The sequence below is a fragment of the Salvelinus sp. IW2-2015 genome, linkage group LG21, assembly GCF_002910315.2.
Source record: "Salvelinus sp. IW2-2015 linkage group LG21, ASM291031v2, whole genome shotgun sequence".
Classification (NCBI taxonomy): Eukaryota; Metazoa; Chordata; class Actinopteri; order Salmoniformes; family Salmonidae; genus Salvelinus; species Salvelinus sp. IW2-2015.
Window position 1 is genome coordinate 2,282,262 of NC_036861.1, and position 17,349 is coordinate 2,299,610.

General features: G+C 41.7%; 1 protein-coding gene and 1 pseudogene across 2 annotated transcripts; one reads left to right on the forward strand and one right to left on the reverse strand.

The window, feature by feature from the left end:
* Nucleotides 1-539: 539 nt before the first annotated feature.
* Nucleotides 540-7,386, reverse strand: LOC111982320 (polycomb complex protein BMI-1-like; annotated as a pseudogene).
* Nucleotides 6,350-16,594, forward strand: LOC111982411 (phosphatidylinositol 5-phosphate 4-kinase type-2 beta). Of its 2 annotated transcripts, none has more exons than XM_024013979.2 (10): nucleotides 6,350-6,988; nucleotides 9,752-9,849; nucleotides 11,045-11,141; nucleotides 11,869-12,021; nucleotides 12,333-12,479; nucleotides 13,318-13,356; nucleotides 14,187-14,300; nucleotides 14,557-14,815; nucleotides 15,904-16,007; nucleotides 16,186-16,594. In XM_024013979.2, exons 1-10 carry the CDS (start codon nucleotides 6,845-6,847, stop codon nucleotides 16,264-16,266), a joined length of 1,236 nt encoding a protein of 411 aa, XP_023869747.1. In that variant the 5' UTR covers nucleotides 6,350-6,844; the 3' UTR covers nucleotides 16,267-16,594. The 2 variants fall into 2 exon arrangements, with proteins under 2 accessions (XP_023869747.1, XP_070289909.1); XM_070433808.1 differs by lacking the exon at nucleotides 13,318-13,356 and adding an exon at nucleotides 13,414-13,452.
* The last annotated feature ends 755 nt before the right edge of the window (nucleotides 16,595-17,349 follow it).

A 17,349-nucleotide genomic window follows, 5' to 3' on the forward strand; every position in this document is an offset into this window, starting at 1 on the left:
ATTTACTCGGATTAAATGTCAGGAATTGTGAAACTGAGTTTAAATGTATTTTGCTAAGTGTATGTAAACTTCCGACTTCAACTGTGTGTGTGTGTGTGTATTATATATATTTACATACCCATACAGACAGACAATCGCATCGCAATGCCATTCAGCATTTTGTCAAATGATATTTAAACCAAATTAATTGTGAAGACTTGGGGAAGGAATAGTTGACCGACTGCATATTATACAGTTACAAAACAATTACAATATCCTGTATAAAAGATACTCTATATACATGACCAGGTATGACGAATGCTCACATTGGATACATATTGTACATTTTGTATGTATGTTTTACTCTAACACACAGACACACACACATTGAAATGAAAGTCTATTTCCGGCACTTGACAGTCTTTTTACTGATCACAATCGCCCTCTCCCTCAGTACTCTCTTGGCAATTTTCTCCTTGTCTGTCCATTGGTCCATTGAGGGCTACTCTGACATTTTGGGCAATTCCGTTCCACTCTCCATGTTCTGGGATGTATCAGATTTAGGTTGGGGGTGATACCCCTTTGTCCCCTCCCCTAGTCTCAGTCGCTGTCCTTCGCTTTGCCGTTGACGTTCACCTTCTGCGTTGCTCCCTGACTTGGAGGCTAGAGGAAGCCGTTGAGTACCGTTGGGTCCTTTGGTACCGCTGGGGATCTGAAGGGTAGAGGTTGGCCTCGAGAGGCATGGCTGCGTGGGAGGCCTGACACCGGGCTTCAGGGCCTTGTCCCTGTGGGAGTCGCTCCTCAGATGGCTGTTCACGTTCGAGTGCCTGGCGCACCTTGGGACAGCCTTCGACGCTTCCGGGTGGGCTTGACCCAGTACTGCAGGGGGAGGGGGCCATTCTGCAAAGAGTCACAGAGAGAAGATGAGAACTCTCCAGACACGTGAAAGATCACTCAGATCCTAGGACCTAGCAAACGTAGATGTTTAGTGAAGTTGGGATTAGGGTTGGAAGTGACAACTGAAGCTTGGTCAGTGTTGTTGTTATAGCCAGTGTGTCAGTTGGCACTTACACGTCGCCAAGAATACATGTAGGCAATATCCATCAGCGTGTAGTAGTCCTTTAAGGGCTCATCAGCGTACAGCACTTCAATCTGTCAAGGTAGAGAGCACTATTACACATTAATAGCACACAAGTCCAAGAGAAGGGTGTGAAGGATGGAAATAGTAGGGCTAGTCTACCTAAGCGAAAGCATGCATGATCTATTGTATAGGAATGCAGCTTGTCACTACAATACAGTATTGCGACAAAGCCGTTGTTGGTGTATACTATGGCTTTCTATGGAGTTGTGAGGCGGTTCTGTGAAGCCTGTAGAAATTACCCGTAAGGTGTTTGGAATGTCCATCTTGCTACGCAGGAACTTGGCTAAGTGCAGGACTGTCATGGCTGCCGGGCATTGCAGGAAGCGTTTGCTGTTGGTCTGAAAATGAAGAGAACAGTACGTGTGGTTAAAACAGATTTATAACTAGAGGTTAAGGGCAGGAGATAATATGAAAGGTCCTGTATGGCTCAGTTGGTAGAGCATGGCGCTTGCAATGTATGCGCGCATGACAGTCGCTTTTAAAAGCGTATGCTAAATGCCATTTATTATCATTTAGAGAGTGTGGATGACAAATTGACATTAGCATGTATATTGGGTTAGCATTTTATGGTTGAATCACTCACATTGTCTCCTTCTGTATCCACAGGTTGTGTGTCACTTCTATAAGCAAATGGAAAAACAGCATGGGTTAAGATGAGCATAGCTTTGTTTTGACCCAGCTTCATGTTAAAACGTATTAGCACATAGAGATACAGCCCTACTGTAACACATTTGGTCTGTTCTATACTACAGGAAACAGAAACATCCTATCTAATTGGTTGCATGAAAAAGATTAAGAGATCACACATTCTAGAACTTACTTGTTCTTCTCATGGAACTGAATGGAGAGACTGATGATTTCATCTTCTGCAATAATAGTCGGCTCCTCCACCACTTCTCCTGGCTCCAGGTGTTGGTTTTCCTGGTTTGTGTAGAAGTCCCGCCTTCGTTTCATCTCATCTGAAGTAAACAAAACAATAAAGTCATTAGAGTGAAAAAGACATTGGCACGTGTTCGCTTTTAATTAATTATTAAAGGGGGCAACTTTAATAAAACAGGCTTATTACACTGTAATTATCACTAAATATGCTTGTTGTAAAATACTGCAATGTACACTGAACACAAATATAAATGCAACATGCAAAGTGTTGGTCCCATTTTTCATGAGCTGAAATACAATATCTCAAATTTTCCATACGCACAAAAAACGTACTTCTCTCAAATTTTGTGCAAACATTTGTTTACATCCCTGTTAGTGAGCATTTCTCCTTTGCCAAGATACTCCATCCACCTAACAGGTGTGGCATATCAAGAAGCAGATTAAACAGCATGACCATTACACAGGTGCACTTTGTGCTTGGGGACAATAAAAGGCCACAACACAATTCCACATATGTCTCAAGTTTTGATGGAGCATGCAATTGGCATGCTGACTGCAGGAATGTTGCCAAAGAATTGAATGTTAATTTCACTACCATAAGCCACCTCATACATTGTTTTAGAGAATTTGGCAGTACATCTAACAGATTACAACCTCTCACCTTCGGTTATTTGAAAATGAAATTTAAAAAAATATATATATTGCTATTTTTTAAACAAGTCTTAAAGTTGGTTGCAATTTCAGTTTAATCCACCAGAAAAGACTGAACAAATATTACAAAAAATATTATGTTAAACTCAAATAAACATTTTTGGAGAGAAAAAAATTAAAACAGTATAATCTTTGTAAATTATATCATAAATAGGACTGGTGGAGTTACACTAGCAGCTAACAAAAATATATGGAAATGTCTGCTCTATCCAAAATTACAACCAACTAATTGCAGCATTACCACAAAAAAATGGAAGAGGCAAGTAGAAGGGGGAGAAAGGAACCTGTCTGTCGGCCCTGCATTGAAGACCAAAATTGGTTAAAGAAAATTGTGATAAAAAAGTATACCAGTTTCATTTAAGGACCAAAAAATGGACAGCTGTGCCATTCAGATTGCAAAATAGTTGGGAAGAGATTAGCGATGCACTGATTCCATTGCACATGGTTTATGAACTGATGCACAAAATGACAGCGAAAGTTTAATAAAAATTATTATACACAATTCTAGCAACCAATAGTATGAGATATATATATACACATACAGTACCAGTCAAAAGTTTGGACACACCTACTCATTCCAGGGTTTTTCTTTATTTGTACTATTTTCTACATTGTAGAACAATAGTGAAGACATCAAAACTATACATTAACACATATGTAATCATGTAGTAACCAAAAAAAGTGTTAAAAAAAATCTAAATATATTTTATATTTGAAATTCTTCAAAGTAGCCACCTTTTGCCTTGATGACAGCTATATATATATATTTTTTTAAATGGGGTATTGGAAATGATGCAGACAATTAGTGATAGAAGCCACAATCTATCTTCAATATTAAAACTGATCTACCCCATAAAAAAGGTCTTACAACCACAGACCATGAGTAACCACGCCAGTCCAAGACCTTCATATCCGACTTCTTCAACCTCTGAGGGGGAGGGGGTGCTGAGGAGTATTTCTGGCTTTAATAAAGCGCTTTTTGGGGGAAAAACTCATTCGGATTGGCTTGGCGTGGCTCCCCAGTGGCTGTGCCCCTGCCCAGTCATGTGAAATCCATAGATTAGGGCCTAATAAATGTATTTAAATTGACCGACTTCCTTCTATGAACTGTAACTCAGTAAAATCTTTGATATAGTTGCGTTTTATATTTTTGTTCAGTATTTGTATAGAAAACCCACCCCCTTACTCAAGAGATATAGTCTTACCTTTGAATAATCCAGGCACCAACTTGTATACAATGTCCTGTAGAGTTTTGTCTGACCTGGGAAAGGATATGCAAATGATAAAGCCACTTACTAAAGATAAGAGCATGTTGGTTGCACTTATAGACGCATAATAACATAGGTACTCCGAGAGAGAAGTGCGCACACACACACATGCAATGTGACTAACCTGATGCTGAGCTGTGGACACGTCTTGTGTACTTGCACATCACATCTGGGGCAGAACTTGTTGGTTTCCAGGAAGGCAACAATGCACGTCTTGCAGACTGGAGTAAGAAGACAGACTTAATGCAAGTGACTTACTGTATGACTTTTTATGAAAAGAAAGTGCATTGTAAATCTACATTCCTTTTCTACGTCAGTTTATAGGCCATATACTCTAGCCCATATACTAATAATGTTATTATTGGTTCATATTCATTAATTTATTTTATTTATCCGTTATTTTACCAGGTAAGTTGACTGAGAACACGTTCTCATTTACAGCAACGACCTGGGGAATAGTTACAGGGGAGAGGAGGGGGATGAATGAGCCAATTGTAAACTGGGGATTATTAGGTGACCGTGATGGTTTGAGGGCCAGATTGGGAATTTAGCCAGGACACCGGGGTTAACACCCCTACTCTTACGACAAGTGCCATGGGATCTTTAATGACCTCAGAGAGTCAGGACACCCGTTTAACGTCCCATCTGAAAGACGGCACCCTACACAGGGCAGTGTCCCCAATCACTGCCCTGGGGCATTGGGATATTTTTTAGACCAGAGGAAAGAGTGCCTCCTACTGGCCCTCCAACACCACTTCCAGCAGCACCTGGTCTCCCATCCAGGGACTGACCAGGACCAAATTTTGAATAATGCAGTGGACTTAGGAATCTTACATGAGTGCAAGCACTCCACGATGGTTGTGGCATCGATGAAGTATCCCACACACAGTGGGCATACCAGGTTAGGATTCAGCTCTGTGATTTTTAGCCGACTGGGTTGCATTTTATCCATCTGGAAGGATCTGCAAAAAAAACAACCATCAGACAAAGAATTACTTAGATCATTTATTGGGTAGCAAGATTTGAACCACTAAAGTACATGACACATTTAGTGACCTTTTCTGCTGTTGTTGAATTGTTTTCCAACACAAGGCCTATACATACAAAATGTGTACTGACATATTGACGTGGTCCACTGACATTGTCTATAATAATATGGATCACTTGTTTTTGCTAGAAGCAGTTATGCTTCTTGTAATGTACCAGTGTCATAGCTACTACACAGAATGGCTACTAGTATATGACCATTTATTTAGTAATTATTTCCAGCCTGGTTGTTTTTTAGATATTTCCCCATCCACCAATGTAACAAAATACGTTTGGAACTGCTCTAGTCTAGACCCGACTACCCCAGTGGGGCCTGTGCACGGGGAGGCACGTACCCCAAACCCCGAGAAGACCCACAATGAGCCCCTCCTATACCAGTTGGTTCTTATGCATTATAGACATTCTTTATAAAAACTATGTAAAGACAGACGAAAAATAAGCTTAGATGGAGAGTGGAAAACAAAGCAGCCATCTTAAATTCTGTGACAGGACTGGATATGAGAAACGAACAAGAGAGAATCCAAACATAACACCGAGTACCTCAGTTTGTGTGTTGATGTACCTGTGCATCGCGATATGCGAATAAAAACAATTGATGCCTTTGCTTCCTACCTGATTTGACATGAAAAGCGCCCGTACCTCCCGACGTGGATACAGGTAAATTATTTTGAGTTGGTTAACGTTAGATCTTGCAGCAGCGCCAGAAAATGGCTTTTTTTCCCCCACAGAGTCAGAGGACCGCCCATTATGGTCACGTGATATTATTTTCAGTCCCTGCCGCTTGCCATATACATTGTATTTGCAACATTTTATTAAAAAAAAATACAACTCTCGCGGATAAGTCACTAAAACACCCTCCTCTCTATACATTAACCACACTCATGAAGGAGTGTGTATTGCATACATTGCATACATTTTCTATTTTGACAACCAGTCCTAGACGGAAAACCACGCCCCCCTAGACAATGCTCCCCTAGAGACAATTCTGAAGTTTTTACTACAGACCATTGATAACTATATTATTGGATTTATTGTAGGATTTTGCGGGTCAACTTGACTGTAAAATGTGTAAGCTTTATAGCATAGGCCTACACATGAAATGTATGCCTTTTCTGCTTCATCACCATTCACTATGAATGACACATTTACTCTATGAGAAATCCTGATATCTGATTCATAGTATTCATTTTGCCATCAGCAGCTTTTACAAATACAGAGATATACTGATTTTCTCACCAAAATGTCGCTGCCTCACACTTTCAAGGTACCAACTACAGTACGCGCGCTTCTACTCTCTGCCTCTTGGGGGCGCACTTCGCTTTGCGACGTTCAGTCTAGACGCCATCTTGAGGAGACCCCAAAACTGGTGACAACAATCTCAGGCGCATCATAATGGGATTACTAACCTCTAAATAAAATCACCTCAAATCGTTGTGGGTAGCAGACGACACCAGAAAGGAGAGGAGTCGTCCACCAAGAGTGTATTACTTCTCAAAGAAGACTGCGGCTTAGCTAAAGGCAACCTTGCCTGTAGCTAGATGGCTGGCTAGCTATCTATGCCAACAGCTGGTCTGTGTGCCGCTCCGGAGTGAACCGTGTGGCCTGCTCGGGAGGAAGGGTGGCGACCGCGCAACATGCAATCACGTTAATTTACTACAGAATCAAATTTGATTCAAAGACCCTGCAAATTGGATGCGACAATGCACTTATAGATATCACGCTCTTAATGTAAATTTCGTTGTCTGAAGTGATACGACCCAGTTAGCCTGCTTGATTACAGTGCTGTCTTGCGTTTCCTAAATTATTCCCAACAGGAGACATGTCATCCAACTGTACCAGCGTTGCGCCGGTGAGCGCTAGCAAAACGAAGACGAAAAAGAAACATTTTATAGGACAGAAAGTGAAATTATTCCGTGCAAGTGAGCCTATTCTCAGCGTTTTAATGTGGGGTGTCAACCATACGGTAAATGCATTTTTGTTCATGTTCACAAGCTAGCTTGTTTGTCTATGTGGTGTTTTGAATAGCTAACGGTAACGCGATAGTTAGCCAGCTGCTTGATTGACCAGAGTCAATTTTAGAGCTCATCCATCGTCTAGTAGTCTGTAGTCAGGTACTTAGTCTGATGCTTAGGTGAAAGCTGTTAACCCTTCATTCACCATTCTCCCTAGGCAGGAATATCAATGTAGTATCATTCTAGCTATTTGGTGTGCCAGTCGCGGACGCTTTAAAAATGTGCAGCAAATAGCTGCGACGTTGAACATAAACATTTGACATTACCCCGCGCACGATGCAGGAATTATTCGGCACAAGCTGCATAACGTCTTCTGTTCTGTAGAACGTGGGATGTGTGGTGGTCTGAAGTGAGCTAGTTAGTTGGTTTGGAGAGGAGGTCGTGAGCACTGCTCCAACCTAAGCATTCATTCTGTCTAGAGCAGGCCAGAGAGGGGTGTGACTGTTGGAGAGCAGCAGGTTGCATTGAGCCCCAACCGCAGCCTGCCTGCCTATTGTTTTACAGGCATCAATGAATAASAAAGCGGCAAATCTAACATTTGCAGATTCTAGCCTGATTTAATGTGGTTTAGTGTGAAGTACACATTTGAACACTCAACCATAAAAATAATAGGTTCACAGTTAGTCTAATTTGAGTGGGAAAAGGATGGACAGTGTCTTCAACACATCCTAAAATATACTTTATTGAGACTGTTTTTCACCAAATGGATCAAGTTTCTCACTCACATGAATGCAGCGATCACCAAATGCATTGCAGAGAGCTTCAAGGCTCCATTTTTGTGGCCAGCAGTAGTAGGCGAACACACCCCCTTCCCTGCTTGACTGACACCTCCAGATCAATGTCTCTGGCATGAATATGATGCCCCAGTTTTGGATTCGCTTCACTCACAATTTGAATAACAGTGCTGATGCATAATTTCACTTCCAATGTTTGCATGCATTTCAATATGTTGCCTTCTCACTAACATGTACATTACATCTTGCATGTACGATTGTCTGTAATTATTCTTTCTCAATTGATTTCCCCCTCTCCTTGCTGTGTTTTTGTTGAGCCTATTTTATGTATATTTCAGTACCTTATGTAAGGATAAATATAGACCATAGTCAAATAGGCAGTTCTTGTAGACCAGGCAAAGAATACATGCTTCAAATGGAGAAAACAATGTCATTAATGAACCAATTAGCATATTTAGTGAAGCTGCAATAATCATCCTGTGATGCATTCTGCAATAATCATCATGGACAAGTTCAGTGTGGTGGATGCTGGGTGTAGATTCAAGGTGTAGGCGGCAGGCTAATTTAGGCTAATACAAGAAAGACGTCAAAGAGCCTTCTCCTCAAAGCTCTCATAACCAGAATATATTTCATCTTGGTAGTCAGTCGTAACATCGTTCTGCTAGTCACAAAGCGGGATGAATTCGGTTCCAAGCTAAGCTTTTGCTCTGAGAAGACCTTTGTCAGTTGGAGCATATAGCCAAACACAGATTTAATTGAAGCTCCCTTCAAAAACATAGATTCAGTCTTGATGGTAGATAATGCCAGCCTTACAGGCTTTCCAACACCGGGAATAACCTACATCTTCAAATCTGATACGAGCCTTCATCAAACTTATAATAAAATCTGTCATTTAGCAGACACTTTTATCTAACGCAACTTACAGTCATGCAGATGGGTGGTCCCGGGAATCGAACCCACTACTCTGGCTTTACAAACGCCATGCTCTACCAACTGAGCCACAAAGGACCACCTTCATCAAACTTTGTGTGTAAGTTGATTAGACATAATCCAACATATAGTCAGGATATCGATTGTGTCTGCCTGCTGATGGCATTAAGCTATGCCTCTAATGACAAAATAAATATGATGATACTTTTGAAGGACACACTAATTTGGGCTCCCGGGTGGCACAGCGGTCTATGGCACTGCATCTCAGTGCTTGAGGCATCACTGCAGACACCCTGGTTCAAATCCAGGCTGTATCACAATCGGCTGTGATCGGGCGTCCCATAGGGTGGCGCACAATTGGCCCAGCGGTGTTTGGCCGGTGTAGGCCGTCATTGTAAATAATAATTTGTTCTTAACTGACTTCTCTAGTTAAATTAAAGGTTAAAATAAAAAAATTGACCTGTCGGCATGCTAGATGGTGATTTTTCATAGCATGTCAGGCAGTTGAACGAGAGTCTATCCCTTGAAGTAGTCTCAGAGAGAGCCTGATATAACTCAAACCCCCAGCTCTAGGAGAGGTTACTTGGCTATGTCCTGCATATTCCATACAACTCAATGTGTTTGTGCTCCGTATGCTATTATTTTTCTACCTCAAGGTAACTTTCCCATTTCTCTCCTATTTTAGCAGCGTCTGTGTCTCCTGGATGCATTCTTGTCTCCTTTTTTTCTTTGAAGCATTTATTCACGTTCCCTCCCCGCCACTCCTCTTACTGTCTGGAGTTCATAAATCTATGGAGAGGGCTCTCTCTGGGAATCAGTCTGTTCCTTACAGTGAATCTGTCTCGGTAGATAAGATCAACAGTGTGACAAGGGACTCAGCCAGAGAGCACTGCTGTCAGTTCGCTTTGGTCCAAAGTGAATGATTGTCAGTAAATAGACACTGGTTCACTGCAGTTTGGTCTGGTGTGGGGATTAGTGTGTTGACCTCCTCTTCCCTGCTCTAGCGTTCTATTCTGATCTCCTGCTCTTTCTATCTCCCCACTATTTCAGATCAACGAGTTGAGTAACGTGCCTGTACCAGTAATGCTGATGCCTGATGATTTTAAAGCCTACAGTAAGATCAAAGTGGACAACCACCTATTTAACAAGTAGGTATCCCGGGTACTAACTTTGCAACCTGCCATACCATATTACTGCACACCATATTACTGCCCATATAAACTCAAACGAGGCCAATTTAGCTGCATTGTCTAAAATATACAGTACGGTACTACCTGAAATCTGCTGATACTATGTTATGCTACTGATTAGGAGAGAGAAGGTCTTGGCTTGGTTGGCCCAATTGTCTATGACGTGGTGTGCTTTTAAATCACTAACAAGATCAAGTTCCTCTATCGCCTGTAATATAACTCACCATGGGTCTAGCGATCCCCACTACACTGGAGTTGTAGTCAAAACATTAACTGAACACTTCACTGAGCAGCTTTGCAATGGAAATCATCCTCATAGTGATGCACCTCTAGTATGCTGGTCAAGAGCTTCTCATATTTCCTTTATCTATTCCAGTGAGTTCCTCAGACACTCTGACTCTGCTCATGGACTAACTATAGAATTAGAATAATAGAATGGACATGAACCTTCATATGATGGGATAACAGTCAGCATTTTGGTCAGGGAGTTGGTCAACCATGATTTGCCAGTGCTGCGATAAGATATTGTGTAAAGTAATGCATTTGAAGAATTTAGCTAGCCAGACAGTTTAAGAGGAATGATTCCATACATTTGTCAAGTGAACTGCCAATATGCCAACATTCCATTCAAACAATGCAATCAATCCACAGCCATAAACTGGCTGAAATCAGTTGATAGGACTTAGACAAGTTGTAATGTAACAAGTACTGATATTGTGTCATGTAATAGCACTCACAGCTTTCCAAGAAAACTCAAATTGAGACAATAATGATCTGTTAATGAGTTTAAAACCCGGATAAACTATGATTATATGACTGTTTTAGGTTGGTAATAAGTATTACACATCTTCTGATATATCACATGCCTTTTATTTTCCTGCATCAGTCAAATCAGGATTATGCCTCTGGCGATCTCCACTACACTACACTAGAGTTCTAGTCAAAACATTCATTGAACACTTAACTGAGCATCTTTGCATTGCAAATCATCCTCATAGTGAAGCACCTCTAGTGTAGTATGCTGGTCAATTGCTTCTCACATTTCCGTGATCTGTTCCAATGATTCCTCAGATGACATCAACACTCTGACTGCTAATGGACTAACACACTCTTCATTTATATTAACACTCTTCAACACACTTGTATCTCTCAGAGAGAACCTGCCCAGCCGCTTTAAATTCAAAGAGTACTGCCCTATGGTGTTCCGCAACCTGAGGGAGAGGTTCTGCATCGATGACCAGGATTACCAGGTAAAACATGGTCTCCTGTGTGGAGATGTCTAAGGGGAAGAATGCAGGATGGGTTAACTGAAGAGAAAGACCAGTGAGGATGGGTTCACAGTAGTGAACTGAAAGACAGATTGAGGATAGACGTTTGCTTGGCACGGCTCGGTAATGTCAAAAGGGTAGAGGACAGTTAAGGAGAGAGCAGATCAGAGTACCAGAGGGAACCCCCTGTTGTTCCCTGCCCAGTTTGATTCATTGCAGATTCCAATTCTTCCCTCAACCCAATGTAGTAAGTCTTTCTCTGGATTTCATCCTTCAACCCAATGTAGTAAGTCTTTATCAGCATTTCATCCTTCAACCCAATGTAGTAAGTCTTTATCAGCATTTCATCCTTCAACCCAATGTAGTAAGTCTTTATCAGCATTTGTTGATAAAGTACTAAAATACTTTTTACTGAGTTATCACATGTAAACAATGGGTGTTTTTAGTGTTTAGAGAATCATACCAAGCATAGTTTGTTACATTAAGTTCAACTATCTTGGTAGCCTTGCTAAATGGATCCCTATGTGAAGTTTTTTTTTAGCTTGGAATAGCTCAATGTAAATGAAATCCATTGATCCATTACTAACTCGTGAAGTAATTATGAAGCATTTTCTTTATAGAGGGCTTTTCATTCATGTCAAAGCCTCAATTTTCTGCTCTGTATGTCTCTCCCTCCCCCGGGCTCCCTCCTGTGGTGGATCGTCATCAGAACTCTCTGACGAGGAGCGCCCCGCTCAACAGCGACTCCCAGGGGCGCTTTGGCAACCGCTTCCTGTCCAGCTACGACCACCGCTTCGTCATCAAGACGGTGTCCAGCGAAGACATCGCCGAGATGCACAACATCCTCAAGAAGTACCACCAGGTGGGAGAGTTACCACATGCACAAGTATAACACGTTAGAATAAAAAAAATGATAAAAAATAATCTGTACAAACGTACATGTTGAAGGGAGCATGTTGGCTTCAAATATTGAGGACTTTTCAATGTGGTGCTGAAGAAATATCTGTGAATTGTCCGATTTGATGGGACTATCCTTTTGTAATAGCTAACAATTATGCCGACTTCATTACTGGAGCTCTCCCACTGTTTCCTTTGCATTACTCATTCCCCTTCCTCCTCTCTCTCTCCTTTCCTCTCCCTATATTTCCATCCTCCTCCTCTGGGTCTCCTCAGTTCATAGTGGAGTGTCATGGCAGCACTCTGCTCCCCCAGTTCCTGGGCATGTACCGGCTAACAGTGGACGGGGTTGAGACGTACATGGTGGTGACCCGTAATGTATTCAGCTACCGTCTGACCGTGCACCGCAAGTACGACCTGAAGGTAGGTGTCGATATGCACACTAGCTTGGAGGGAACTAACTGGGAGAACACTTACTGGTAGTACACTAACTCCAGTAGGGCACTAGGAGCACACTTACAGCTGTAACACTGTTAGCGCTCATTGGGGTAAGGGCATTTATAATAAGCTCAATGCATAGGGTGCTTGCAGAGTATTCCGGTTCCCAGTAGAACTTGAAGCTCCAGAAACTTACTTAAGGCTAGATTTACAGACTATTTTCTGGTTATGTGATGTATTCTTTTTTATTATTCTTTTTTGAACCTTTATTTAACTAGGCAAGTCGGTTAAGAACAAATTGTTATTTACAATGACGGCCTACCCCCGGCCAAACCCGAACGACGTTGGGCCAATTGTGCTCCCCCTATGGGGCTCCCAATCACGGCTGGATGTGATACAGCCTGGAATCGAACCAGAGACTGTAGTGACGCATCTTGCACTGAGATGCAGTGCCTTAGACCGCTGCGCCACTCGGGAGCCCATTATTTGGAAGGGGAAATGGTTAAGAATTCTGCTCTTGTGGAAAAGCTCAATAAATCTGTCTCTTTGTGCATGGGCAACAACACTGAGAATAGAGGTGTGACGGCATACCTCTGTGCCTATTGGCTCTCAGAACATCGTTTCCCTTCACAACAAACACCTCTGTGGCTGACAGGCATTCTCTGGGGGAAACAATTCTGCTTTCTGAAATATGACAATGTTATAACGATACAGTCAAGTCCAAGAGAAACAAAGGGGGATCAAAGATGTAAAGAATGTCTGTCTCTAACTCTGCATTCCGTTACATCTCTGTGAATTATCTTTTTTTCTCTTTTTCGTTCAGGGTTCCACGGTCTCAAGGGAAGCCAGTGACAAAGAGAAGGTGCGTTCATTTACATTTATACGATGATGAGAGGANTTTTTTCTCTTTTTCGTTCAGGGTTCCACGGTCTCAAGGGAAGCCAGTGACAAAGAGAAGGTGCGTTCATTTACATTTATACGATGATGAGAGGAGTGTTGGGGTACAATGACAGCACCCCAAAAATAACTGTGTAGATCATGCAAAAAAAAAGCATCAAACTAACCAGCTAAAAACAAAACTAATTTACAGCCCAAAATACTTTTAGAAAGTGCAGAAGTAATGATTTTTCCATCTAATGATAATGAAGCACAAATTAAATAACACATCCACAGTTGGGCCATGTCCGACTGCTGTCTATGCTGCGCAGAAGGGGAAGTCAAAAGGGGGTGAGTGTAGTCCATGTGGAATAGTTAGCTGTGTGTGCGCTAGTAGTATCCACCGTGCGAGTTACATTACCCGCTCTGAAACCTAGAAGTAGTTATTTCCCTTCCTGGCTACGTCTTTTGTAGAGCAGTGCGTAATACTGCTTTGTGACTGCTGAGTTGTTGTTGGGAACAGAAGGTTGCTGGTTCACGCCCAGTGAGGGACGGACAGAACCTGGTGGGGCCAATGTCACTGGTCGGATTCGTACTGCGGACCTCTCGCTCGAGAAACACACCGTCTTAACCATTACACCAAGAGGAAATACCTGAAATAGTTGTTCTCCCTAAAAAGTCAATCCGAGGACAATGAGTGGAAACTAAATCAAATGACCCTACTTGTCATGCATCAAAATTAACAGCAAGAAAGACCTCTGTCATTTTGTGGCAATCTCAGAATATTTTGATTCTAATTTCTATCACTCTGCTCAGGCCAAGGAACTCCCCACCTTTAAAGACAACGACTTTCTGAACGAGGGCCAGAAGCTGCAGATAGGAGATGACAACAAGAAGTACTTCTTGGAGAAACTAAAGCGCGACGTAGAGGTAGGAGACGTCTCACGGCTGCTCGATTTGATGTCGTTTTTATTATCATTACAGTCGTCATTGTTAAAATACCCGGGTAAATGGACATTGTGTTTTGTTTCTAGTCCTTTCAACCAGTTTCAACTAAGTACCTGTGAACAAAGACATGACTTTAGGTTGACAAATAGAAGAATAGTGAGTTTAATGCCCTCTAGGGAAATTTCCCAAAATAACATGTGTTGCAATATCTGACATCTCTCCCGTTTGTGTACATCAGTTCCTGGCCACTCTGAAGATCATGGACTACAGTCTGCTGGTGGGGATCCATGATGTGGACCGGGCAGAGCAGGAGGAGATGGAGGTGGAGGCAGGAGGAGAGGAGGAGGAGTACGAGAACGATGGGATGGGAGGAGCACTCACCGGCTCCTTCGGCACCCCTCCAGACAGCCCTGGGAACCCCCTCAATTTTGGCGGGTTCTTCAGCCCTGGCGAGTTTGACCCCTCCGTGGACGTCTACGCAATCAAGAGCAACGACAGTAAGAGACACTCTTTCTTGAGTTTTGTCAAGTGATTTTTCCATGCAATTTTGCTATATTTGTGCAACTCTCTATCTATAGTGATTCAGAAAGTATTGACACTTTAGCTTTTGCCACATTTTGTTGTGTTACAGCCTGAATTTAAAATTGATTAAATTTGAGATTTTTTGTCACTGGCCTAGACATAATAAATAGCCCATAATGTCGAAGTGGAATTATGTTTTATTTTTCGAAATGTTTACATATTAATAAAAAAAATAAAGCTGAAATGCCTCGCAAAGAAGGGCACCTATTGATAGATGGGTAAAACAAAATTCAGACATTGAATATCCCTTTGAGCAATGGTGAAGTTATTAATTGCACTTTGGATGCTGTATCAATACACCCAGTCACTACAAAGATACAGGAGTCCTTCCAAACTGGAGAGGAAGGAAACCACTCGGGGATTTCACCATGAGGCCAATGGTGACTTTAAAACAGTTACAGAGTTTAATGGCTGTGATAGAACACTGAGGATGGATCAACAACATTGTAGTTATTCCACAATACTAACCTAAATGACAGAGTGAAAAGGAAGCCTGTACAGAATAAAACATATTCCAAAACATGCATCCTTTTTGCAACAAGTCACTTAAATAATACTGCAAAAAAGGACCTGAAAACGGTTGTCTAGCAGTGATTAACAACCAATTTGACAGAGCTTGGAGAATTTTTTTAATAACAATGGGCAAGTGTACAAACCAGGTGTGGAAAGCTCTTAGAGACTTACCCAGAAAAGCTCACAGCTGTAATTGCTGCCAACGGTACTTCTACAAAGTATTGACTCAGGGGTGTGAATACTAATGTAAATGAGCTATTTCTGTATTTCATTTTCAATACATTTGCAAAAATGTCTAAACACGTTTTCACTTTGTCATTATGGGCTATTGTGTGTAGATGGGTAAGCAACCAGGAAATGTTGGAGCAATTTCTGTATAGTGCATCTTTAATTAACATTTGAAAATGAAACTAATTTTAGAACAGACATCATGGGACAGCCCAGTGAAAAGTAATACTTGCTATTTATACTCCTTTGCTCCTTGTGGTAGGTGCTGTGAAGAAAGAAGTGTACTTCATGGCTATCATCGACATCCTCACGCACTACGACGCTAAGAAAAAAGCTGCACATGCTGCCAAAACTGTGAAACATGGGGTGAGTAATGGACTAGATCTGACCAAACATGAAGCCAAGTGTTTAGGCCACAAAGATGCTAGATCATATAGTAGTTTCAAGTAGAAGATCATCTTGTGAGATGTGTTATGACAGAAATTGTAGTTGTATGTTTCTAATGTGCATATGTTTACACTGAACTCTGTTGTCCCTCCCTCAGGCCGGGGCAGAGATCTCCACCGTAAACCCAGAGCAGTACTCCAAAAGATTCTATGAGTTTATGTCCAACATCCTGTCATAGAATCATCTCTCCTACCCCAGCCAATCACATCCTGTCATAGAGCCATCAGCCACACCCACCCCTCTCTCGCTCCTCCTGCCACTCCCACCTGACTTAGCCCCACCCCTTACCCTCCCACCCAGGGGACGACAGACTGAAAGGATGCACAGACGACAAGCCTGTTCCATTGACCCACAGAGAGGGGGCGCCGGACTCTTTCAAAAAAAAAAGCAACGCGTCTCTTCTCCTCCCACGTCCTACTCCCTCTGCCTCCTCAGTCTGAGTGCTCAACAAGGAAGGCTAGTGAAACAGAGTTCTATAGGATATTTGAGACCCTCCCCCCACCACCTTATACTAGTCCTCACGCCAGCACGGGAACTGTCTCACTAATGCCTTGAGTCTGCTTCAGCAGTAGGAGTCTGTTTAGTACCGTCTGTTCTTTATTATTTTGACACACATACACACCTCTCAGACACAGAAGCGGTCAGATCGCATTCATCTTTTGACCGAGTGGCCAACAGGCGTTTACAAACTCTGCCTCCTTGACTTGTCAGGAGATCCGCAGCCGACAGTAACAAAATTGGAAATGCAGGAGATGAATTAATATATAAGGGTTTTACGTAAATGAATGCAATACCAAAATGCATGGCTAAAATGTACATGACTTCGCCAGTTAGTTGAAACGGCAAACCACTGAACTTAGCATCTGAGCATTATGACTAAAAAAGAAAAAACATGTCTGAATGTTACGTTGCCATATTGTTCTGAAAACTTATGACATTTTTACCATGAACTTGGAGGTTGGTAAAAGAAAATCCACATAAAAAGGGGAGTACTAAAGCAAATGCTTTTTTATTACCATAAGAATCATTTTTTATATCTTGTTTACATTAATGTAGCATTTGTTTGTATAGTTGTTTTGTTACCGACATTAGATCAGAAAAGTTACTTGAAAAGGATTCATTACATATTAAAGGGAGTTTTTTCTTCTTTCCTGAATCTAGTTTAATTCATTTTCTCACCTTTGACTAACAAAAATCATTCCTTCGTGCCTTGTAGCGGTGGTTTTAAATTAGGTTATTATAATGACCTATTCTGTCTGTA